Below are 25284 nucleotides of genomic sequence, written 5' to 3'. Positions count from 1 at the left end.
CAATATTTTTGGATTTTTTAATTGTTTTTTTTTTATTTTTTGTTTTTATTTTTTTTTATTTTTTGTTTTTAATTGTTTTATTTTATTTTTTTGTTTTTATTTTTTTTTATTTTTTTTTTTTTTTATTTTTTTTTGTTTTTTTTTTTTTTTTTTTTTTTATTTTTTTTTTTTTTTTTTTTTATTTTTTGTTTTTTTATTTTTTTCAATATTTTTTTTTATTATTTTTTAAGTTTTTTTATATGTTTAGATTTTCTTTTAAATTTTTTCTACTCTCTTACTCTATGTTTTTTTATTTTATTTTTTTTAATACTTTATATGTATTTTTTTTTTTTAATATTTTTTTTATTTTTATTGTTTTTTATTTTTTTTTTATAATTAAATCATAAATCCATTTTTTCTTAAACAAATTAAAAATTGTTTTTTTTTTGTTTATACATTTAAAGCATAAAAGTCATCAACGACAATAAACAATTGAAAAGGTCATAAAACATCAACAAATAAATAAATAAGCAATTGGAACACCACTAAATGCTTTTGGAAAATGCAATGTTCATTTACATTATTCAAATGTTTTATCTGATAAATTTTTAAGAAAACTCAAAAAAAAAACAATTTAATATTAACACTGTATGCTAATATAAATATTTTATTTAACGGCGCTTCATTTTAAAGTATTTCTTCGGTTTACTGAGCGCGGTCTAAGGCAAACTCATGCGAACTTGTCTTACCCCTAGTTATTTAATATTTTAGTTTTAGCTGTAAGAAAAGCAAAAATATAAAAAATAATTATACATACATACATACACATCTACACCTAAGTGTAACAATTAAAAAAAATAATCAGTTTGTATTTAACTAGTATTTAGCGTATTCTATAAAAAACATTAAATAAATAAATGAAAATAAATACAAAAAAAGTTGTAGAAAGATTTTAAAGTATATTATATGTCAGGCCTGTTGTTGTTGTAGCGGCATAATACTGCCGAGTTGGCAGTCCTTGACCGTCGTGCGAACGGATATATCAGTTTTCATATCCGTCTGTACGCATTTTGGATATGAAAATGTTGGTCATCGAATACCGTTAACTTTTAAAATATATTTGTGAGTTCAAATATCGTTATTTTTGTGGTAATATATAGAAGTACTGTCTTGAATAGGATGAGAATCACGGCAAAACGCCTAAAAATATGCAATTTTATTTTATTACTGTTATTCAGTGTACATTTGTAGACCGTGTGTGTGATTATTTGTTGTTTGCCTTGTTGTTATACATATATTAAATATTCTCCATTTGTTTTAGAATGCTTTTGAGGTGAAAGTCCTTGGCTCGATGCAAATAGTGTTTATGTTATATGAATTTCCATCTATGTCAAAGCCTCATTTCCCAACTGTGTGTCGTCTTTGGAATTTAAGTGCATTAGGAAAAACTTAGGAACAAATTTTGAAGTAACTTGAATTTTTTCTGCTTTTACAGTTCCCCAAAACTATTTTGAGATTTTCCTATATTCCTTTCGATGGAAAGTAAGTTTTAAATGTTATAATAAATTCAAAAAACCCGACGCAGTCTACTTCTCCTTAACCCTGAACCGGGCATCCGTTTTTCACACTGTTTGTACTATCTAGTAGAAAACGTCGGAAACGCTGTAAAGTATGTATCTAAATGATTAATGTATTCGGATGAGTTGATAAAGCTATGCTCGTCTGACTGAACGTTCGAATCTCTCGCTGTGGTACGAACTCGTTGAAACAACTCTCCGCGGGCCTACCCTACACATCGGACACCCCTCTCCACTGCAGAAACTGCATGGATAGGAATTCATTATGCTCCTTAACAACATACCTAGCTAATTTGGTGTCGTTGTTGCTAATTTTGTCCTTCAACGTCGCAGGTGTCCGCCAATTAAATCCACTGGAAGTCCTAATATAAACAGTTTAGGCTACTCACACCCCCCGAATTTAATTAAAACTCAGTTTAATTAGATTACACACAGAATATCCAAGCTTTATGTTCCAAATTGCAATAAAGAGTTTCAATTTTTATTTACTTAAAACTAAAATAGTGACACAACTAAAACAATTTGACGTTTACCATGTAAAGCTACAATTTTACGTTTTTAATTAATTTAATTAAATTATAACAAAAGTCATTAAAAAAAGAGAAATATATAATATATTTTTTTACGAGAACATATTTAATTAACAATTTATGCGCAAAGGCAAAGCCTAGTGTGCGGTCAAGCAGACATGTTTAGTAACTAATTGGCTAAATAGTTTGTTTGCAAACATTTTGCATTTAAGCGTAATACACCTACATATTACATACATATATATTTATATATTTGCAAATACAATAGTATTCATATGAATTAGGAATGTCAGTTACTGTTAGCCGTTGCATTTAATGCGAATCATTCTAAAGGTAAAATAGCTGTAATAACAGTATATGGATTCCAAATATAATAACAATTTTTTTAATTTAATTTAATATGCATATCAAACTGTGCTGCTTTATGTATCTATATGTGTTTGTATGCATACATAAGCGTTGAAACCGCAACTAGTTGAGAAGAAAGCATTTTCTTTATTAAAAATTTCCACAATTTTACTGGATAATCATAGTTTGTATTATAAAAAGCGCACACATTTTGAAAGCAAGTAAAATTACAAAAAAAAATACGAATTTGCGTTAATAAAAATGAATATTTTCCGTGTGGCTTTCAATATATTTATGCTAACTGCCATTGCTGTGCGGCTGTAAATGTTTCTAAAATTATCGCTTAAGTATGCAATTAACCACAGTGCATTCTAAATGCAAAATTAAAATTATTTATACATATATGTATATATATCAAACTCATTGACCATGAACTGACTGACAAATATTGCATTTTGTCCAAGGTAAAATATTTTATACTAGTAATATACACATGTACACATGTATGTATCAATATATCTATAGCTCACTAGACATCAATAGCAGCTTGTAGTGCATTTATAGTTTAATTTTGTTCTATACATTTGTCGAGTAGCTTTCAGCTTGTGCTTAGCAGCAATGTGATGTGTGCAGCACATGGTATGTGCGTGTATATGCGCGTGTCTATGTGTTTATTGTGCAGCCACGACGGAAGCCTCTACTTTTGGCAAAATGCCAAAGTTTAAACGCAATTGTTCCAAGAAAACAAATGTGATAATTGTGTGTGGACCAAGGCGCACAAATGCCGGTATGTAGCCCTTGAAGAAGCCGAGCGGACCCAAACGCGCTGTGAACTTGACAATATCCCATAAGCCCTTGAATTCACCCGGTTTAGCGTTCATGGAACGTGTCTTCAGCACATCTAGTGGCTGTGTCAAAGTTGTCGCAATGGCGCCAGCAGCCAATGATGCACTGAAATGTGTTGCCAAGTCATCCTTGAAATAGGGTGTGGTTAGCAGCATTGCTTTGATCTGCGCGTGGAAGAAGTGTTTCAAGGCATAAAAATACATTTTTGTTTTGTACTAATGCTAGTGGAAGCTTACTTGATCATAGAATGCTATTTGACCAATTGTCATAAGAACTCCTCTGCCTGTGGCGGTGGTAGCGCCCGAGAATAGACGTGTGAATCCTTCTTGGCGATATACTTTGACTAAACCATCGATCGCATTTTTGTAGCTGAAGTTAGTAAGAATTGAAATAAGAAAGGTTAAATAGAATATATAAATATGCGCAATTTCATTTAAATGATCACTAAACTGTCAACACAACATGTTTTCACTTCCGACAAAATTTTCCGGTTTAATTTTATTTGCACTGTAAATTTATCTAATTTGAATCATTTGGATGTTAGATTGTTTTTATCGAATTTCATTAATTTTTATTCCTGTTTATTTTTCATTTTCCGTCACAAAAACTTCATTTAACACTAAAAATGATTAACTCACTTTCTGCGCTGTTCTGGCGGCAATTTGACATCGTTTTGCATGCGTACATTCACCATGTCGGCCGGAGTGCCGACAATACCACCGGCAGTGCCAGCCAAACCGGCTAGGGTGATTTTGCCGAGGAATGTATCGGTATTGATTTGTTGCTTCCCTGATTCATAAATACCGAAACGCGTCATTGAGTATGTCATTTGACGAAGGACGGAAGCAGACAAGCCATTGTAGAGTGCCAAAACGCCTGCAATTATCAATTAAAAATATTTGTTTACAATAAAAACTGTGTGTTTGAAGATCTTGAATATTACTCAATACAATTATGCTTACCTTGCTCCCGCACAACTTTAACGGTTAGCTGTAACACAGACAATTTGCCCTGCTGTGTCTGCAACGTCACCTTTATCAAGTCCAACGGGTGTGTACAGCAAGCGGCACCGGCACTGGCAATACCACCGAAATACCAACGACCTTGACGTTGTGTCTTTGTACTGGACATGTTGATTTAAAATAATTGCAGTTAGTGTGAATATGGGGCTGCTGGACAGAATGCGGGTGGGTTGGTTGTTTTTAGAACCTGAAATTATATTAAGGAAATAAAAATCTTATCCTTTTCTTTCTTTTCTTTTACTTTTTTCAATCCGCAACTAAGTAGCACCTGTAGCGGTGACCTTCATTTGTGCACCCACCCACAAAACTACAACCTACACTTCCGTTTTAGCACTCATCATTTCCTTTTCATACCTCTTATAAACCAAAGGAATGTTGTACTTTAGTTGAGTATTATGTTGTAGTGCCCATGCTCGGCAGATTTTTGTCTTATAAATGTGTCATACTTGCACCGAAATCCTCCAGTGAATATCACAATTAACTGGAATGCCTAATCTAATCTCACGAAAATGATGACTGTATATTTCTTTTTTCAATGCCGTTGTTGATGCTGGTGTTGTAAATTTGTAAACAGTAGCAAGTACCGAATTATCTGGGCTGAGTACCAATACACGTAAACATTTCAATAGTAATTTACAATACATTTTAATTATTATTAAACTTAGGCAAAGAGTTGACATGTCAATTTAATTAAAAACTTTTGATTTAAGCTGTTATTTCAGTAATTAACGTGCTTTATCAACAGATTTTATTTAGAAGAAGTTTTTCAAATTTTATGTGATTTTCAAAACGTTTTATTTTATCGGTACCATGCTGTAAGTCAGCTGCTTTTGACGTTTTGTTCTGTGCGACTTTGTGGCTTATTACACGCAGCAACTTTTGTCTCGGCAACTCTTGGTTTATAGGCGAGGGGGCGACGAGGAGAGGAGAATCGCGCCGAGTTTCCAGTGTTCAGCAACTCGCTTTGTGTTCTTATTCGTAGCAGTTCGCTGCGACGTTTTTCGGCATTCGTGTTCTTTCTTTCGTAGTACATAGTTGCATTTGAGTATATTTTTTTGAAATTAATATTTTGAATATATTTAAAAAATTTAATTTCATCTTTTGGCAAGTAATTTGCAAATATGTATACAAATATACATAATATAATTTAAATATTTTAGAAAATGGAGTATGACGAAAAAATCGAATTAATTAAAGATATTGTGAAATGTATGGAGAAAGCCATACAAATTGATTCAGACGATAGTGAAAAGGGTGACACATGTATGTGAAAGTCTGTCATATAATCTTTGTTTTAATTTTGAATCATAAATAAAATGTATTTCTTAATTGTCAGAACTGATTAATATATGTGATAGAGTGGCCCAAATACCCATAAGGAAAAAGAAACGACAATGGGTTAAAGTAAAGAGTAGACAATGGGTTAAAGTAAAGTGAAAGAGAATGAGAAAAAAACTCGAACAGAGTTGCGCAACACAAGTTGCTCGTGTGAAGGTAATGGGCGACAGCAAAAGAGAATCGCCCGAGAATTAGCAACTTTTGTCGCCTCGTGTAATAATAGACTTTGTAAACTATCTTCGTGTTGCCAACGCTTCATGATTGAATGTTGAAGATTGTTATAATAAAATTAGTTATTTAATGTATAAACTGGTTTTAGTGTTTAAGTTGAGAAAAACGACTTAAAAACGTTAGGAGAAAAAATAAATTTTAGAAATTTTAGTTTTACCAAGTCTACAAGTCTATTCAACGTTGAGCTGTTATGAATGTTGAAATAGGAACCCATCATATAACATACATAAATGTAAATTTTCAGGCATTTGGCAACAATGCTTATTGTTGTTTGCGAATTTGCTATTTCCAATTGAGCTTTTAATTCCTTCTATAAAATTATTATTATTTAAGAGTATATATTTGTTTTATTACTTTTCTATAGTTACGGGTTAAAATATTTCGTTGACATATTCAGTGCTTTAACTTGGAAGTTCTTTTACAACTTTTTCATTGATAACGACAGATAGACCAGCTTGGAAGTGCCGGCTAGGTGTTTGGCTACCACTAAGTTCAAGTAAGTTGCTTAAGTAATTCTTGCTTGTTAATTGTACCATATAAATGTACTTCTATTTAATACTCAGTTGTGGCGATATCGGTGATGCAACATTTGTATATAAATACCCTAGATAAATATGTACATATATAATAACAATTTGACGTTGTGGTTCCCCGATTACATCTAAAGGGACTTGATTGTTTCCAGACGTTTGGAGGAGTCCGTTTTTGTTACTATCTTTACACCCAGAATAGGCCTAAACTTGGCCCCGTTTAACTATTTCTGTGTGTCCGTATATTCGCGATCTACTTCCTTAGATTCCCTCAGATTTTAAGGTATTTTTTGCTCAAGACCTTTTCTTCACACGAAGCTGTTCATTTATTAGAACCGACTATGTCAGACCATTATAGCGTTTAGCCGTCATAAAACTGAACGATAAATATCATATCCTTGTATGTAACCATTTGTATTTGTCAAATGTACTATAACTTCGATACAACCGAAATAAACTTTTTTCTTGATACATTATAAAAATTTACCGGGATGTTCAACTTCAGAAATAATTCTATTTAAGGTTATAAAAACTTCGACTTTTAGAATTTTAAATTCGAACTACTTTTTTTAATTGAACGCTGCATTATAGCTCAGTATATAATCATACTAATAATACGATAATTGAATGACAAAAATGGTTAGGAAGCTATCATCACTTCAATATGTTTAAAATTATATTTTTAGACAATTCTCAACAACAAAAACAATTCACAAACAACTGTTGTAAAAATGCAATAACATACAAAACTGTGTACATACATATGTAAGAAAAACTAAAATTCTTGCTATAATTATTTCTATAAACTTTTAATTTATTTTTCCATAGTATAAGTTTAATGTTAACATATCAGTTGAAAGCAGAAATATTATATACATACATATGTATATGAAAGTGTGTATATTCATGTTTACATACAAGTAGTTTTCATATTGTGTGGTTTTTATTAGTGCTATTTTCAATTTATTTGCACATGTTTTGGTTGCTTGGTCACAAGTTTTTAATATCTGAGAACAAAATTAATAATCATCCCATTTCTATATTTGTTTTTGTACACGTGGCTGTTGTGCATGATTGTTTGTTTCTAGTGGGAAATACATATGTTTATTTTCCCTTTTTGAAAAGACAAATCTTTTGGATTTGGAGGAGAATTGCAAAAGTCGAAAGTGTGTAGGAACGCTAATAGTCTTAATAAAGTACACACCCCTTTTTGTATTGCCATGATATATTACATAATATTTATATGAATATTAGACTTTTTATGTACATACATAAGTATGTACATATATCCTTATATTGACTGTGTGGCGTGTGACTCTTGTTGATCATGAGTTTATAATCTTTGTGGATTGGTAATATTTTTATTTTGTTTTGGTGCTGATAAGACAGCACTGTTTGACAATGTGTAGGTCAATAAACAGCATAAAATTGTTTATGAGTGAGTGAAATATGTCAATTATATAATCGTACCATTTGTGCGTGATAACAATTAGAGCATTTCTGCCCAAAAGTTTTATGACACCAGTATGCCCGAATATACAAATGTTTTTGACTGATTGCACTTATCGCGAGTTAAACGTTAAAGTGTCGGAACTCGAATCCGCTTAAATAAAGCGATGAAGTGTTGACTAAACGCGTGTGTATTATGTGTGTGTTTATCAATAAAATTAAAGTTGCTAAGCTCGTGCTTTATATGTACATAAGTATATATAAAATGTGTTTATTTGTTGAAGCACTTTGTTTTGATGCCAAAAAATAAACAATCAAATTGATGTTAACCACATTTGCGGTTTCTCTATTGGTATTACACTTGTAGTGTGAAAATATTTTTTTTGAATTCTCCATTTTCAAAAACACGTTATTGTCCGTTTAAAAAAAATATTTATGTTTACATACTTATATACAAAATGTTGAAAGTTAGTGGATATGTGCAAAACATGATTAAAAATTACATATCAAAAGTCCTCATCTTTCCATTGTGCAGAAAAAATATTCGAGATCAAAGTTTAATAAAACTTCAATCCGCGATTTTCAGCGAGTATTTTTTAATATTTATATTTTTGAGTTTAGTTTTTAAATATTTTAATGTGAGTGCGAGCGTTCATAATTTTAAAATTTTGCTATAATCATTCATTTAAATGGCTGGTCATTTCTAATATCTCTTATCATTTCGTGCTCTTAAGCTTCCATGAATCGTAATTTTTTGGCATAGACATTTTTTTTTTTTAAATAATTAAGCTATTTGCATTATGTGCGCATACATGCATAACGGGAAGGAAAGATGAATAGTGCAACTTTATTGTTTCACTTTCGATTTTTTGTAAGAACTCAGGATTATTTCAGCAATGTTTTCGTTGTAGCGGTAATTTGGAGGAATGCTGTCGGTTTATCAGTCCTTGGCAGAATAAAATTCGAGTCCGTTCCGTTTATGTATACCCGATTGTCTCGGGAACGAATTATATGAGGAATGTTTTCTGTCGGTACAACAACAACCACGATTCTATTATATCTCGACCTCGATTTATATCTGAAAACAATTATCTTAACTACTTGATTTTATTGATTTCAGCCACTGAGAATGCACTCATTCCGCCAGAAGTGGTATTATCGGGTTATATTTTGTCAATAGAGTTAGAGGCTTGTCAGTCACTTTTATAACCTGAATAAGGTACATTAAGTCTGCCAGGAAGTTTGTAACACCCATTAGGAAAAGTCAGAGTTAAAATATAAAAATATAAACTTGTCCCTTTATTTTGAAGATATCTATCTGAAACTTTGAAACATTGTTCTGGTTACTTAAGGTCATTTGTGATCATGTCTACATACATATTGTTCAATCGATTCTTCAAAATTTAAGTACATATGTATGTGTATATGCAATCTTCCATCTGTAAAATCTTGGCAATTTCTTTATGAATCCAAACTACCTCTTTTTTTAACACATTGCTACTAAAATATCACTTTGATAACAGTCTTATCTTAATAAAAAGTTAAATATTAGCCTCTCTTTATATAGCTTTGTTTATATAAAATGTGTGCGAGAGATTTTGCCAATTTCGTGCATAAATTTTAGCACTTAAACAAGTTGATTTATTTTAGAGATCACACGCAGCTATTTATTTATCTTTCTTATTTGCGAGTATAATTATATATTTGTGTCCGGCATTGTTGCTGTGCGAGTTTTGTTTTTCACTTCTCACTTTAAATTATGGAAACGGAGGGGTACATATATTAGGCAGCTAGAAGTATATTCTATATACATGCATTTAAAAATGATAAAAATAAAAGTTTTAGGAATTTATTTGTATATCTACAGATGCTAAGTGCAGCTGAGGTACATATATTGCTGCTATTAAACAAATGACATCAAAACTTGTTGAACTTGAAACTGAACTGAAATCAAATAAACATTTACACTTATGGGCAAAATAATTGGTGTGAGTTTAGCTGGTACTGATTTTTCGCGGAAGTGGGCCTAAATGTTAGCTCGGGGATTCGGTGTCAATTAGTGAACGGTAATGTACCGGGACATAAACTCATAAAATTCTTTTTATGAAAGATCCACATACAGAAGGAAAAATCTGTTGCCGCTGAACATAAAAATTGGTGGCGTCTCACTGGAGAAAAAAAGTGCCGAAATATTTTATTCAGTGATGAAGTTAAAATTAATTAGGGGTTTCACATAGTCTCATAATGTTATAAGTTATAACGATCCGAAAACAAAGCGTTCATAGTTGTATTTGCACAAACTTATTTTAGAATACAATCCAACAACAAATTTTTTAAATTACTATTAAAATGTATGATTTTATGATGTTGTGCTTTGTGACACGTTGTGAGTACCACAAATATATAATGGAAAACTGTCGGCCGGTCTAAAAGTATTGGATCTGTGTGGTGTGGCGATGTTTCTCCTGGCAAGGCGTTGGCCTTTTATTTTGGAAAAAGAACACAATGACCGCCTTTGAGTACAGAGTTATTTTACAAAAAGTTATGCTACCATATGCTGTAGAAAACATGCCGATGAGGTTTTGTTAGCAACAAGATAACGACTTGAAACATATATACATCATGGTTGGTATATGAGTGGTTCCAGGATACAAATGTGATCTGTGTGCAACACGATTCTGAATTTGTGGAGTGACCTAAAGGGGGATTGGTAGCCTTTTTATTTCAAAATAAGGAGCAATTGTGGCGAAAAGCAAAGAAGCTTAGGGATGATATACCTGTGTCAAAAATCCATGCCGAATAGAATTGGAAAAATGAATGAAAAACCACAGCGGATATACAAATTATTAAAAAACCGTGGACGGAATAAAGGATAACATAAGTTTTTGTTTTATTCAGAAAAAATATATATTTTGCACCTATTATTATGACAAATGCAATTTCTTGTGTTGAAAATTAGAATTAGAATTTCAGTTCTAATATTCGGAATGAATGATTTCCGATATATGTATGTATTTGGGTTTATTCAATTAAAGAAAGACATCACTAAAACAAAAAATTTTTAATTGCAAATATTTCAGAGTTATTAAGTAAAAGCTGACACCTATTACTTTGCCCATAAGTGTACATATTTATCTATGTATATATAGATTTTATATTTAGACCAATATTCCCTAATAATCGCAATTGGTAAGTCAATATTAATTTTGTACTTTTCATTGCCTTCAGCTACAACAATAATAACAAAATAAACCTCAAAAACTTCATATATGAGAGAATTACTTTCTTCTTTCCATTTTGGACATGATTCGAATTTTATCAGACTAAGGGTTGTTGTTCCGAAGATCGAAAGATATAAGAAAATCTGATAGAATATCCTTGGTCGGATAAATATTTGGTTCCGTTCCGACTATGTAGATCCGATCGTCGGGGGAACGGTGAGAGAATTGCTCTTTATTGTTGGCTTTATGACGGTCATTTCAAATGCTTGTTTTTTTTTTGTATAAACGCCGTAATTGACCAAATACAGTTCACAATTTTATAAGGCCATAATAATAGCAATTTCGATATCACAAAAGCCGATAAGTCTGTATGTACATATGTATATATGTATGTCTATTTATCACTGGATAAATGAAATTGATAAATTTAAAAAAAAATTCGGTCTGTTAGTATAAAAAGTAATTTTAATAAATAAATAACATATTTGATTAAACAAGTGTGCTTATATACATATTGATAACAGCAGTTAAAAGCATGAAATATAAATAAATAATTTTATATTCTATAAAATTTATAAGTAACATGAATTATACCATCAACAGGGTATATTAAGTTTTCCTGGGAGTTCGAACGTCTGAAAAGAAACGTCGAAGATCCTAAAAAATGTACATATAAATGATCCATCTATTTGTTCGTCTGTATTTATATACATGAACCAGTCACTCAGTTTGTGAGATATCGATCTAAAATTTCGTACACCTTTTGAACCCAATAAGCTATTCATTTGTCGGAATCGTCGATATCGGATCACTATAGGATATAGATGTTGTACAAAATGAACGGTAAAAATGAAATTCTTGTATGGAAATTTTTTTTCCATTACATTCTTCGAACTAATTAGTCAGATCGGACTACTAGAGCATGGGTATTTTTTCGGGCCTTTCTCGATTCGTCGTTGCACGGAGCCTAACACTCTCCCCCACTAAATCCTCAGTGACTAGATTCACAAACAGTCAAAATCCGATTGTTAATAACCGTAAGATTTTAGGTGTGAGACTCGACAGCTTGTGATGCTTCGCTTCTCACACGACCGCGATTATGGTACTGCCAAAGTACACAGCCGACAAGTCGCTAGCCGGCAGCACATTGGGAAAAGACCAACATACAAGGCTATCGGCCGGCCGGTCCCTAACTCCGCTGCCCCAATATGATAGCCTGGATGCAGTGAAACGCAGACGAGGAAGCTTCAGACATGTCAGAACACTGCACTTCGGACTATAATGTGATGCCTCTTGATGTCTTCTAACGAACATCTGCACAGTGAGGTCCGTATACTCTCAGTTAAGGAGCACAATGAACTCCCCTGCCAGCAGTTTTTGTTGTGGTGTTTTCGTATAGTTGCCGCGAGTGATCCTTGGGCAGCTTAATTCTGGATACTGTAGCAGGTTAAACTCTTACTTATCCAGTATCGACCCCGACATATCAAATATATGTACACATGTCCAGCATGCAACGAGTCCCCGCATGACACTAACCATCTTTTTGGATGCTTAGCTAACCCTAAACATCTTAGACCCATTTTCCTATGGTTCGACCTGTCGAAGCAGCACGTTTTGTGTGCCTACCATTGGATGACCTCGATGACAACTTATCTGAACCTTACCACCCTAACGGGGACTACACAACCGTTTCAACAATAAAAACTTGTTTTATTTGTGAAGGGTCTTTAAGCTTAGGTGGAATTGAATTTAAATATTTTTTTGTTTTGTCAGTTTTTAGTTGCTAGCTTAATTGCTTTGACATGGATGGCTCAAATTTCATATAAAATTCCAGCTGATTGTCATGTCTGTCATCACAACAACACCACGTTTGGGCTTTAAAGACACACATTGAACTTTGTACATAAATACACATAAGGTACTCATGTACATATTTCAGATGTATGAATGGGTATGTTGTTGTTGTAGTGGTGGAATTTAATACAACAATACATGGGTATCTTTTTGTGTGCAGACCTAATTGATAATGAGTTGCGCTATCAAACAAATAACAGCAAACTAAAAGCATCATTCATAGGTCGCATGTTAAGCAAGCGAATATAAATATATTTATGTATTTATAAAAAAAAATGTGCAAATGTGCACAGTAATACCCACTGCAGCGTGATTTTGTGTATATGAACTCTTGTTTTCTAATTCCACTTGAGTGTATTTGTTCCGGTTTCAGCGTATGTGTTTACCTCGCTCAAATAATTTCCAGATTTGCTTAACTTTTATAATTTTTTTGTATAAAATTACACTTTAAACAGCAAATCACACGATTAACACACACACATGCACATACATGCTTCGACACTCTTCACTGCTCTACAAACTTAATAAATTATTTAAAATTTTTTTCTTTATATTAGCTTGAATTACCAAAAACTACAATGTGAATTCCAATTTGGCACCAATTTCTGCTAGCAATCTAATGCGATACGGCAGCGCGATCGATGCGTTCGAGCAATCGTCTACTACTAATAGCTGCTACGGCTGGCCGCCGGCCTGTCAGCAACACAAGCCGCCAGCAATGTTCTTTCCAAAAACAAGAAAAAAATATGATTAATACCACCGCCCTGCCCCCCTCATCCAAATGTGTTGCCCACCATGCGGCGTAGCTTGTTCGTAGCTAGCAAGCCAACTATCTATCCAGACGGGCAGCAAGCTAGGCGCTTTGAAGCTTTTTGCCGCGCTCGTTACACATATTCATAGCCATGCGTATCAGCTCACCAACGCGATTGGCATGCGTTGTTGTACTATGGTCAGTTGACGTTGTGTTGTCGTATTCTCATGATCGTTGGCGGGGTACTGTGCGCGCTCATTTCGTTTAAAGCCGTGGAAGCTTTTTGTTTTTCTGCTACACAACCGAAACATGTACGAGCACAATTTAAAGTTTACCTAAAATTTCATTATAAAAGTACAGACAAATATTTTTTATGGATTTAATTCATTAAGCTATTATTTTATTTTTATTTTTGCGCTGTTAATTCATGACTGCTTTGCCAAATTCAATGTGCAATTTTAAAATGAAAGAAAAAAGTTCGTTTGGTGATAGCTCAAAAAGTGCTACTCGTATCTCGCAGCGTGTCTTATCGTTGGTGCTCATAAAAACACATGCATACATACAGACAACGTGCCGATGGCTCTCTAAGACCTATACATGTACATATAATAATAATAATAATATAAACTTTTATGTTTGCCGGCGCTTTTGAGAGCCTGTATTTTGCTCTTAACAACTTTGTGTTTATTTCTATTTTAAAGAACACGCGTCACACGCATATGGCACAGATTCATGCATAGTTTTGACGCACAAAAATCACAAAAGTTTGACCTTAACCATGACAGTTCTGAAATTTGAAATTTGAAATTAAGTGATACAGTAGGGACCCGTTAATGTCAACAGGAAGTTCAACATTTTTTTGTTTTCAAGCATATTAAGTTATGCCCAACGGTTCTCGAGAGACTTCGACTGTAGTTCACACCTAAATTAGTTATTTTTAGTATGCTCTTAAAATAACAATTGCTTTTAAGTGTTAGCAAGAGAAGCAGAAAAAATTCTCAGAATTTATATTGTGTGCAATTGGTTCTTATCTTTACTGTAAACAGTTAAGCGACGTAATTGCTGAAAAGCGCGCACCAAAATAGCGGGTGGCACGTGTAAACTTAAAAAGAAAAGAATCTCTGTGCGTAGAACTAGACGCGTCACAACTGTGAACTTTTGTGGGTGTGTCGTTGAATTTTAAAAATGGGCAGTTAAGCATTAGAATGAAATTTAAATTCTTTACACATTAAAAATAGCAATATTTCGATTACGTAGGTTGCTATGCTAATGCGTATACTAGATTCATTTAATTTGTATGACAGCTACATATATGGTATAGTGATCCGATATCGATGGTTCCACCAAATAAGCTGCTTTTTGGGAAGAGAAGGTCCTGTGAAAAATTTCAGATCGATATCTCAAAATTTGAGGGATTAGTTCGCTTCATTTAAGGGGTTAGTAGCGTAATCTAGCCTGTTTTTTGAACTTTTTTTTTCATAGAAATTTTTATTCTACAACAGAACTTTTTTAACATTTCATGAGGTACATATATCGTGGAGTGTATAAACAAAATTTTTCGGAATTTTTTGATGACATCTGCCGGAGAAATGGCACTGGCGGACACGATTCTCATGTTTGGATCATCTGAAACACAAAAACCCAATTTATTCTTAAAAAGTACGTGAATGGTTATCGTCCCTACTAGAATCATTAAAAAAATGTTGATAAATAAAAAAGTAATTAAAGTTTTTTTTTAATTTTTCACCATGTTTTTTTTTACATAAATGTTGTCATAACATTGTCAATAAATTATAATAAATTATGAATCTAGTAGGGACGATAGCAAGGCGTTTTGTGAACATTAAAAAAAAAATGAAGCAAATGAATGAATGAAGGTTGAGTAGTTCGGCCGGAGTCATGTCCGCTAGTTTAAAAAAAATGGCTTGAGGTGTGCACTCCAAGCGCTCCGAACGTCGGGCGGTATTACTATTTTTGGGCCTTTTTCGAAACCTTCCAATGGTAAAGTGGGTTTCTACTTTTAACAAATATGGCAACCATTTTTAAACAAAATATTTGGAAATGTTTTTTAAACCTTTTTAGTTAAATGATCCTACATTTAATATTTATTAAACCATTGAGTCTATTTTTTATTAATTATCTGTAAATACTTTTTCGTAAAGATGGCAACCCTTTTCAAAAAATATTTTGGAAATATTTTTTTCAGTAGCCTGCATTTAATATTAGTTTATTTTTATCAATTTGTTTTCACATAAATTTTCATGAAGATGGCAACCCTTTTAAAAAAGAAAATCCATTATGTTTGCATTTAGTTACAGGTTTTATATAGCATGATCCGATTTAGGTCAGACCGTTTTCTTCGAAAACTTGTCGTCGTCTTGGTGTAATTTAATAATGCTGTTCTTCTAAAATTCCTCGTTCCGATTGGCAAACAACTAGTACAATCGACTTCCATTAGGTTTCCTTGAGTCGAATTTTTCACAAGCGAAATCATTCGCTGTATATCAACAGATAGTAAGCATTTAATGCTATGTCCGGATTATAATGTGAATGCATAAGAGCCTCCCAAACAATTTGTACAATTGTATTGCTAGTCTTTGGCTGATAAAACTACGGGCCCCTTCCGCTTACATACACCCGACTATCGTGGGAACGAGCGAGTCACTATTGGTGTATATGGCCCTACATTCTGTTGGAACACAAATCCTCTACTACCAGCTACCATAATTTCAAAATAATCGTGTCCAAACAGCTGAATAAATCAGCAAAGAACTCAATCAACTGGATTCAATTAGGTTGGGAAAACTGCATGAAGAATTACTTTGACCTTAAAAGAATTTGTAGGAAATACTAGCTTATGTAGCTTTCATATCGTACCGGTCGTTGCTTTCTTTTGCTTGAAGTAATTGATTTGTTTGCCCTACTTTTTGAGTATTTATTCATTACTCACCTTTCTATCACAAAAGTAATTACATAGATACGAGTATGAGCATATAGTACATGACTTTTATCTAAATTGACAAAAAGTTCTGAAGTCATTCAAGAATGAAGAATAAAGCGCCAGCTTATTGCTTAATTATTCTGAATTTCCTTCAAATGCTTAACTTTACAGAGCTTCCAAACTTTGCTGTTTCATGGTGAAGACTTTAATAATACCTTAAATTAAGCACCACATGTTAAGAAGCTCCTAAAATAAGCTCTGTGTCAATATTGTGTTGTGAAATGGCAAGTCTTAATAATGGCAAGTCTTGTTGAGGAAACATAAATGTGCTTATAAATAGAAGATACTGAAAGTTCGAAAAGTTCTTTATGAACGTGAACAACAATTTTTTATGTTTTTTACCAAATGTTTTAGCTTGTTCAGACACTTATGAACGGTATTCCTTTATTCCGTATATTTGTGGCGAATATTTCAAAATAATATACTTTTCAAAAGCACTTTTAATTTAATTACTTTAGTTTGAGCATTTTTAACTGCCATGAAGTTCAACTTGTAATTGTGTGTAAAATAATTCTCAAAAGTTATTTTTTATAAAATGGGATAATTTGATTGCTACAACATATTTTCACTTCCCAATAAACGCACTTATTTAATTTACAGTCTATCGCAAAAGTATTCATTCATATGATTTGACTTTTTGAAATTTCAATGATTTGCCAAAAATAAAGTCAATATTATTAAAAATTCCAAGAACAGCACTTCGAATTATTATTGAAAAACCATAAATATTCGGCCAGCACAAAATTTTCATTCTAAAGACTTCCTTAGAACCTTTCAAACAGCGTTTAAGAGGAATTGAGTTTCGTTTCAAAAATTAAAAATTTTTTTTTTTACAAAAAATTTCTGATTCTGATTTCAAGAATTTTCTGATCATATGTAAGAACTTTTTAACTTTATGTAATCGGCTTCCAAAATTTTAAATGAGCTTTTCTCAAAACGTTGTTTTCAGAGTCGCTGAGGATTTCTCCGATATTCTCCGATTGATGTTTTGCTACAAGGCCTGAAACGAAGCGTGATTGTTCGCACAGATTTTATACTTTACATATCCCAATAGGAAAAAGTCTAACGTAGTGATATCACACGATCTTGGTGACCAGTCGGCCGGCACAAAACGTGAAATTAACTGCTCACCGAAGTGTTCTCTCAAAAAATCCATTGATTGATGCGATGTGTGGGAAGCAGCGCCGTCCTGTTGAAACCAAATGTCGCTGAGATCGCAAGCCTCATTTTCAAGCATCAAATAGTCGGTTATCATGGCGCGATAACGGTCACCAATGACGGTTACGTTCTCACCGGCATCGTTTTTGAAAAAAAATATAGACCGATGATTCCACCGGCCCACAAAATCTACCAAATCGTTATTTTTTCTGAATGAAATGGTTGCTCTTCGTCCCAACTACGGCAATTTCCCTTGTTTACATACCCACTGAGCCATAAATGGGCCTCATCACTGAACAAAATTTGGCTCGAAAACATCGGATCTTCTTGAAACTTTTCAAGAGCCCAAAGAGCAAAGCGATGTCGTTTAGGAAGGTTGAGCGGCTGTCTTGCGCAAGCTGTGTTTTGTAAGTCTTCAATTTAAGATCCCGACGTAAAATATGCTAACTGGTTCCATACGTATTCCGAGTTGCTGCTTTATTGTCTTTACTGCGTGCTGGACGTAGTCTTTTCAGTCGAATATTATCCAATAATGAATGATGGAGTTGCGAATAGTACTCTCGGTAGACCAATTATGTTGACCATAAGTTGAGCGAAGTTCGCGAAGCACATTCTTAACAGAACGTGAACTTTACAGTTGCATATTTAATTAAATTCTTATTTACAAAAAAAATTATTGTTAAAATAATAATTATTACGACAATATTCCCTTGATGCAATACTATTCTGACGCACTGTGTGCATTTGTAGTGCGAAGTGCTTTCATAAATGTCACTTTCAGTTGACTCGCACACAATTACCACTCAAAGTTTAATAACAACGAGAGCGGCCACTTAACACAATGCAAATTGCGGTTAACATTGCAATTTAAATTCACATATATATTTATGTATTTATTTGACCAAAATGCAGCTTTTCAGCTGCGACAATTGCACAGTGTGTTCTGTGGTTTCTCGCATGCTTTATGCTGACACACACACACACACTCACACACATGCAAGTGCTTGAATGCTTTTGTGCGAACAAAGGACTCGGAGGAGAATTTGTGTCCAACATGAAGTGATAATTCACAAAAACAAAAGCAAAATACTGCTTAAAATTAACACAATTACTATTTATGCACTTGAGATTGATTTTAATTAAATCGCCGCATTGTGCAAAAAGTTACACGCCAAGTGCTGACAGTGCGTGGAACATTATTTCATTTCATTCAAAAGTGCGGATGGATAATCGTGGCGCTTTAAAAGCTGACTAACGCCACTTACAGCAGTCATAGGCAATTGGTTGTTTGGTTGGTAAGCTTCGTGAAAGTTAAAAAGCTGAATGTGAATGGAGCTTGTCATTTGCATTGGTCCTACATACATATGTATATACTAAAAAGCATGTATGTATGTACCTTTGTATGTGTGTGGGATTGCTTGATTTTTTTTCAATGCCATCTGAAAGTGTTCTGCTAACACAGACCTCAATTTCATGTGCTCCTATTCTTTCAACTTTTGAAAGTTTTCCGAAAATATTATTTATTTGAGCTTGCAATGATTTCATACATGTGACTAACGCAAGTTTCTAGCTTTATTTAAAGCTTAATAACACTACTAAATGAAATTGTTGTAAAATTCAGCGGGGGAAATTAAATGTTAATAATCGATAATAATATATATATTTACATATGTACATATTTTAATATCAAGTGTCTTATGGTTGTATGTGTTTTTAAAATTATGTGAAAACTTATAGAATTTATGTGAAATGTCTAGACCAAGGCACCGGGGAAACAATGGAGCATCTCTTGTGCTCTTGTCCCACATTGGCAAGTCTACGCTGTAAGCATTTGGAGTCCCCATGGTATGATACAATGTGGGAGGTATCGATAGTGAGGCCGCAGAGTCTGTTAAAATTCGCGTCAATCGCAGGCATCCTAAACGATGATTGCTCCCCTTGGACTTAGCAACTGAACTTCATCTGGTATTGCAAAGTACCTAAACTCTTCTACGTGTGGTTCATTGGCCTACCAGATTAACCTAACTTGAAAGATTTTGCACGCAGACTTTTATGCACGAAGTTCCTTGAAAAAAAGTTAAAAATAACAGTTGATTGCCTTGTTACATACTACGTACATATTTATTATGTATTTTACCTATGTAAATAATTCCAAAATCTCGCCATCTTTTCTTCGGAGCGCACTCTAGTGGCTATTTTTGGTAGACACAACCTCATAGGTCGCCATCAGAAGTAAATTTTATTTCAAAAATGTTTTTAAATCGCCAGCCTAAAAACTAAGAAAGTACTTTCCATTTACATACAATCCAAACTTTCAGTTAAACAGAATATTAATAAATATCTGGAAAAGTGACTTAAAGGCTGACATCACTCTAGATTGTTAAAAAATCATCTACTTTCAATATTTAATTCCAGCAAGGAACGAAAAAATTAAAACTATGTTTAGGAAATCGTACTTTCTAATTAAATATTTGTGTATTTCTTCGATAAGTTCGTTAGAGAGATCCAAAAAAGATTCATTTTCAAAAAAATAAAATGAAATAAAATACTCAAACTTGGTCAAAATTCTTCCATTTATGACTTAAACAAAATGTCGACCAAATAGTCAACACGGCTCTGTTTCCATATCTCCATCCGATTACACCAATTTGCAATGACGCGATGCGGCATTTCGGCTGAATGTTGTCTTCGAGCTTGGCGGCCATTTAATTGAGCAATTTCTCGAAATTAAGGAGTCGCCAAACTTTGCACGCATTATGTCTATGTTTAGATGTGAAACATGAGGCCTCGCACCGTCTTATTGAAAATATAGATCGTCTGTGTCGATTAGATCAAATTTCGGATAAAAAGTCGGTCAACATGGTATTATAACACTTGCTGTGGATAGTATACCGTTACTGCCTCATTTCGAAAGAAGTTAGACCCAACGATACCGCCATACCACAGTCCCTACCAAGTGGTAATTTTTTGGGAATGCAATTGCCTTTCCTGAACCACACGAAGAATTGACTCACCCCAATAGCGACAATTTTGTTGACAGAGCCATTAAGCCAGATATGGGCCTCATCTAAGAATATGATTTTTTGTGTGAAGATCTCATACAATATTCATCGTAGGACGTAGATTTGCGTTATAAGTTTTGCCAATTTTCAAGCGTTGTACCAAAGTGGAACGTGATATGTTCAATGGCAAACCTTACTGAAGAAACTGATAAAATTTGACAGCTGTCGAAATGAGGTCATTCCTGTATATTAGCTCGTTGAAATATCTTGTAATTTTTTGGGCTTTTTCTGAGGAAAAATACGCAAAATATTTAATATGTATTAATTTTAGAGAATTATTACATATTTATTTTATTAAAAGTAAGAAAAAAGTTGTTGACTAAAAATATGGTCTAAAAGTTTTTATTACAATTGAAACATTCAGCATACAAAATAAGTAAATACAATATACATAGATATTTTTTTTTTTTCAAAAAATGATATCCAAATCTAAATGCAAACTATATTGTCTATCTATATCAAAAACTTTCGTTTTTGCCATATGAGGAATATTGATATTTAAACATAATATTATCTTTTTTGCTTAAGAATAGTTAAACAGTTCCAGCGCTTATTAGCTGAGCAAAGAACTCTTACGTCACACAACAATATTTGTAAAGCAGCTTGTGTTCCCGCCGAGCTTATTGTATGTAGTTCTAATAAGCACAAGCTATTTTCTTGTTTCTGTGCATCAGCTGTGCTTCTGCTAAGTAAACTTTTACACTTTCTTGTTGTTCTTGCTTGAAGAACTTTCAGTTTAGCATGCAAAACTTGTTCGTTTGTTTATCTATCGGCGGGAGCGAGGTCTGCATACTTATGTGTGTGAGCTTACTAATCGATCACTTAACATGTTCAAGAGCAGGCGCCGGTGTTACTGATCTTGCTCTGATTTTTTTTGTTTTTTAAATTGCAGTGATTTTTCAATAGCTCAATGCTCGTCCAGTATAGTGTGAGAGCCCCTTCTATTTTTAGAATTTTTCTTTCTTGCTCTTCGCTTAGTGCTAAGCAATTGTAGGCTCTTTAACAGCAAAATAACAACTGGCCCATTAGCTCAGTTGGTTAGAGCGTCGTGCTAATAACGCGAAGGTCGCGGGTTCGATCCCCTCATGGGCCACACCGATTCTTTTTTATATTTATTTATAATGTAACTGAAAGTGGTTTTGTTAGTAATTTTATATAAAAATAATTTTAAATAATTATTTTCATAATTTATAATAAAAAAGCAATGTTCTGATATTGATTTAATTAAAGAGTATCCCAGGATTGTATTTTGGACGTGATGTCTTTTAATTGACCATATTGAAACTAACTTTTTAAGAAGTTATAGAAACTGAATGAAATCAAGTCACAATCACGCTCACTTTTATAATGTCATTTATAATTTCATCAGATAATTTATTTTTAGAATATACGAGGTGTGTTCAAAAAGTATCGCGAATTTTGTGTTTTTTCAAAAATTATTTATTTATTCATGAATATCTATTTTGTCCCCTTCGAAGTAATCCCCATGAGATATTATACACTTGTGCCAACGGTTTTTCCAATCTTCGAAGCACTCCAAAAAATCATTTTTTTTTTATCTTCTTCAGCTCCTCCTTCGATGCCGTCTTTATCTCGTCAAGAGAAGCGTAACGTCGTCCTTTCATGGGCCTCTTCAGTTTAGGGAACAAGAAAAAGTCACAGGGGGCCAGATCTGGAGAATACGGTGGCTGCGGCATCATTAGTGTGTTGTTTTTGGCCAAAAAGTCGCGCACAAGCAACGATGTGTGAGCAGGGGCGTTGTCGTGGTGCAATTTTTTTGATAGGTAAAAATCGAAGACCATCCAAAACACGTGCAAGCAAAGCAGCTGTCAACAATTAAATGAACATTCAAAATGGCCGAGCTTGTCGGCATAAGTGAGAGACATGAGTACCAACATAACGCCACAAAAAATTTGAATATACGTAACCCGCGAAAATTCAAAATTCGCGATACTTTTTGAACACACCTCGTAGCTCTTAAGTACTATTATTTAAGTTCGTAACACCCAGAAGGAGACGCCAGTCGTTCTTCCTTTTCGCTGCTTGGCGCTAATTGGAGATTCTAAATGTAGCCAGGTCCTTGTCTTTCCCAAGGAGTGGAGGCCTACCTCTTCCTCTGCTTCTTCCGTTGGGTACTGTATTGAATACTCTCAGAGCTGGAGCGTTTTCATCCATTCGAACAACATGACCTAGCCAGCGTAGCCGCTCTTTTAATTCGCTGAACTATGTCAATGACGTCGTAAATCTCATACAGCTTATCGTTCCATCGAATGCGATATTCGCCGTTGCCAATGCACAAAGTACTGTACGTCTTCCGCACAACTTTTCTCTCGAAAAATCGTATCCTCCATGCTTCTGCACCATATAACAGGACGAGTATGATGAGTGACTTGTAAACTTTGGTCCTTGTGCGTCGAAATAGATATCAAATATACATATATACGCCCCGTGATGAGCCGCGTAATGAGCAGAGTTAGCCATTTCCGTTTGTCTCGGTATACGCATTCTAGTTCCTCAGTGTTTGAGATATCTTTCTCTCACAAAGAAGCTGCTCAAATGTCAAAACCGCCTACATCGGACACATATAACATATGTACAGCTGCCATATAAACTGATCCATCAAAATCCAGTGCTTATGTGAAAAACTTTTTTAATTCACAAGATAATTTCACGAAATTTTGCATGGATTCTTGTCCAAGGCAACGGTACAATTTTCGAACAAACTCCAAACAATCTCAATGCGAACTGACTGAACAAAATCAAGTTCTTGTGTGAAAAGTAGTTTATTTTATGGCTTCGGTTCATCCGAAGTTAACGTTTTTTGTTTTTTTTTTCCATCAAATATTTTAGATATTTCGAAAGATTTTCTATATCTTAAAAATTTGCCATCTAAGAGTATATTTAATGCAGATTTACATACAAGCATATGGTTAAAACCATATATTTTTACGCCTTTGCACTTGAACTGGGCAACTACCCCAGCAAAATCCTTGTATTTGGGTATGAGCATGTCTGGGAATATTAATGACCGGTCACTGTAATTAAAACCGTCAAATTTCTAAGAGATATGAGCTTATGTTACAGCTGAAATTAATTTATGCACATTACTCTATGGGCGCCTGTAGTCTTTTAAGAGCTTTGGGCAACACACGGCACAATGCCCCAAGAACTAAATAAATTACAAAGCTGTGTCTGGCTTTGACAAATCTGGCAACTGTGTTTCTAAAGACATAATGATATAGGAGAAAGTGTGCGAGGGGTATATTTAGAGATTAGATTGACATGCTGTAACAATGTTTTAAGGTTAAGGAACCTTAGTTTATATTATTCAATACATAATAAAAATTTATTAATTATATAATACAAAATTATTTAATATATAATATTTATTTTATTTCTACTTTTTTCCCTTTTTCACTCTGCCTTTCTTCTAGTTGAATAATTCAACATGGCTGCATCCGTGCTATTCGCTTGCGGCTTGAACGAGCAAAAACTGCCAAAATTCGTGCACATCAGTGAGGAGTCGAACTGCGACGGCAGCTTCCTCTTCAGCTGCATACTCGGCCAACGGCTGCGTATCTCCAACGCCGGCACGGTGCTGGTGTGTCTGCAGCACAACTATCAGCATTACTTCCATGCCGGCATGCGTCTCGGTTACAATGTGAATATTTTTCTTGACAAAACGCTGAATGTTGTGGATCCACTAACGGATATGGCTGAAAAGGGTATGGCCAGCAAGTGGCTGCAGGATGAACGGCAAGTCACAACATTACTGCTTGACGGCATCCGTGATTACATTAGCGCCAGCGCGGCACAACGCATCAGCACAACGATTTTGGTTGATAATTTGGCGATTTTATTGAATTTGGGCGCCACCAAGGAAGAGATAATCCAACTGTGTCATGAGTTAGCGGAATTGCCGAAGCAGTATAAGAATTTGGCGGTGATCACGAAGTTGAGCAATTGCGACCTATATGCGCCGATCGATAACTGTGTGGCGAAGTTGGGCACGTTGCGCATACGTGCGACGCAGCTGAAGAGCGGCGTGTCACGTGATGTGGATGGTAAACTGTTGATCGAGCGTGAGTTGGCTGCCAATAGTGTGAAGGAAGCGGGCGAAGAGCTGGAAGCGCTGCAGAATGGCGGCTACGAACTCGAGCAAATGCGCAAAGAGGTGCTGTACAAAGTGAACGACAGGAATATAAAGATCATTAATCCCGGTGAATTGGGTGTGAAAGTTTGAGAAATACTTAAGAGCTCTAGAAGAATTTTGCTGTATATGGTTCAAAAATTGAATTTTAATGAATTATATATTTTCGAATACGCAATTTACTTACGGTTTTCGTTACATAGTTGAAAAAATATAATTTCTTGTAATATAAATGAA

General features: G+C 34.0%; 2 protein-coding genes and 1 non-coding gene across 8 annotated transcripts; 2 read left to right on the top strand and 1 right to left on the bottom strand.

Moving 5' to 3' along the window:
• Positions 1 to 1971: 1971 nt before the first annotated feature.
• LOC105229911 (mitochondrial dicarboxylate carrier) lies at positions 1972 to 13639 on the bottom strand. Of its 4 annotated transcripts, none has more exons than XM_049447251.1 (5): positions 13495 to 13639; positions 4243 to 4490; positions 3919 to 4156; positions 3517 to 3649; positions 1972 to 3444 (listed from the first exon to the last, which is right to left on the bottom strand). In XM_049447251.1, the coding sequence occupies exons 2-5, from the start codon at positions 4409 to 4411 to the stop codon at positions 3106 to 3108; spliced, it is 879 nt and encodes a 292-aa protein (XP_049303208.1). In that variant the 5' UTR covers positions 4412 to 4490; positions 13495 to 13639; the 3' UTR covers positions 1972 to 3105. The 4 variants fall into 4 exon arrangements, with proteins under 4 accessions (XP_049303208.1, XP_049303207.1, XP_049303206.1 ...); XM_049447250.1 differs by lacking the exon at positions 13495 to 13639 and adding an exon at positions 13312 to 13433 and having other exon boundaries at positions 4243 to 4489; XM_049447249.1 differs by lacking the exon at positions 13495 to 13639 and adding an exon at positions 4657 to 5104 and having other exon boundaries at positions 4243 to 4489.
• LOC105229912 (uncharacterized) lies at positions 6141 to 25284 on the top strand. Of its 3 annotated transcripts, none has more exons than XM_011210413.3 (2): positions 6141 to 6367; positions 24332 to 25284. In XM_011210413.3, exon 2 carries the CDS (start codon positions 24346 to 24348, stop codon positions 25138 to 25140), a length of 795 nt encoding a protein of 264 aa, XP_011208715.2. In that variant the 5' UTR covers positions 6141 to 6367; positions 24332 to 24345; the 3' UTR covers positions 25141 to 25284. The 3 variants fall into 3 exon arrangements, with proteins under 3 accessions (XP_011208715.2, XP_011208716.2, XP_011208717.2); XM_011210414.4 differs by lacking the exon at positions 6141 to 6367 and adding an exon at positions 13851 to 13987; XM_011210415.4 differs by lacking the exon at positions 6141 to 6367 and adding an exon at positions 13887 to 14030.
• Positions 21917 to 21990, top strand: Trnai-aau (transfer RNA isoleucine (anticodon AAU)). The gene has a single exon. It is a non-coding gene; the product is annotated as a tRNA-Ile (tRNA).

This window comes from Bactrocera dorsalis, chromosome 2 (assembly GCF_023373825.1).
Source record: "Bactrocera dorsalis isolate Fly_Bdor chromosome 2, ASM2337382v1, whole genome shotgun sequence".
Taxonomy (NCBI): Eukaryota; Metazoa; Arthropoda; class Insecta; order Diptera; family Tephritidae; genus Bactrocera; species Bactrocera dorsalis.
This window is presented reverse-complemented; position numbering and strand designations above follow the sequence as displayed.

Excerpts from the sequence above, each read along its gene's own strand:
- LOC105229911 (XM_049447251.1), bottom strand. The coding sequence starts at position 4,411 with ATGTCCAGTACAAAGACACAACGTCAAGGTCGTTGGTATTTCGGTGGT. Across the intron at positions 3,650-3,918 it reads CCGCCAGAACAGCGCAGAAA|CTACAAAAATGCGATCGATG; the intron begins GTGAGTTAATCA and ends TACTAACTTCAG. Across the intron at positions 3,445-3,516 it reads AAATAGCATTCTATGATCAA|ATCAAAGCAATGCTGCTAAC; the intron begins GTAAGCTTCCAC and ends TTCCACGCGCAG.
- LOC105229912 (XM_011210413.3), top strand. The coding sequence starts at position 24,346 with ATGGCTGCATCCGTGCTATTCGCTTGCGGCTTGAACGAGCAAAAACTG.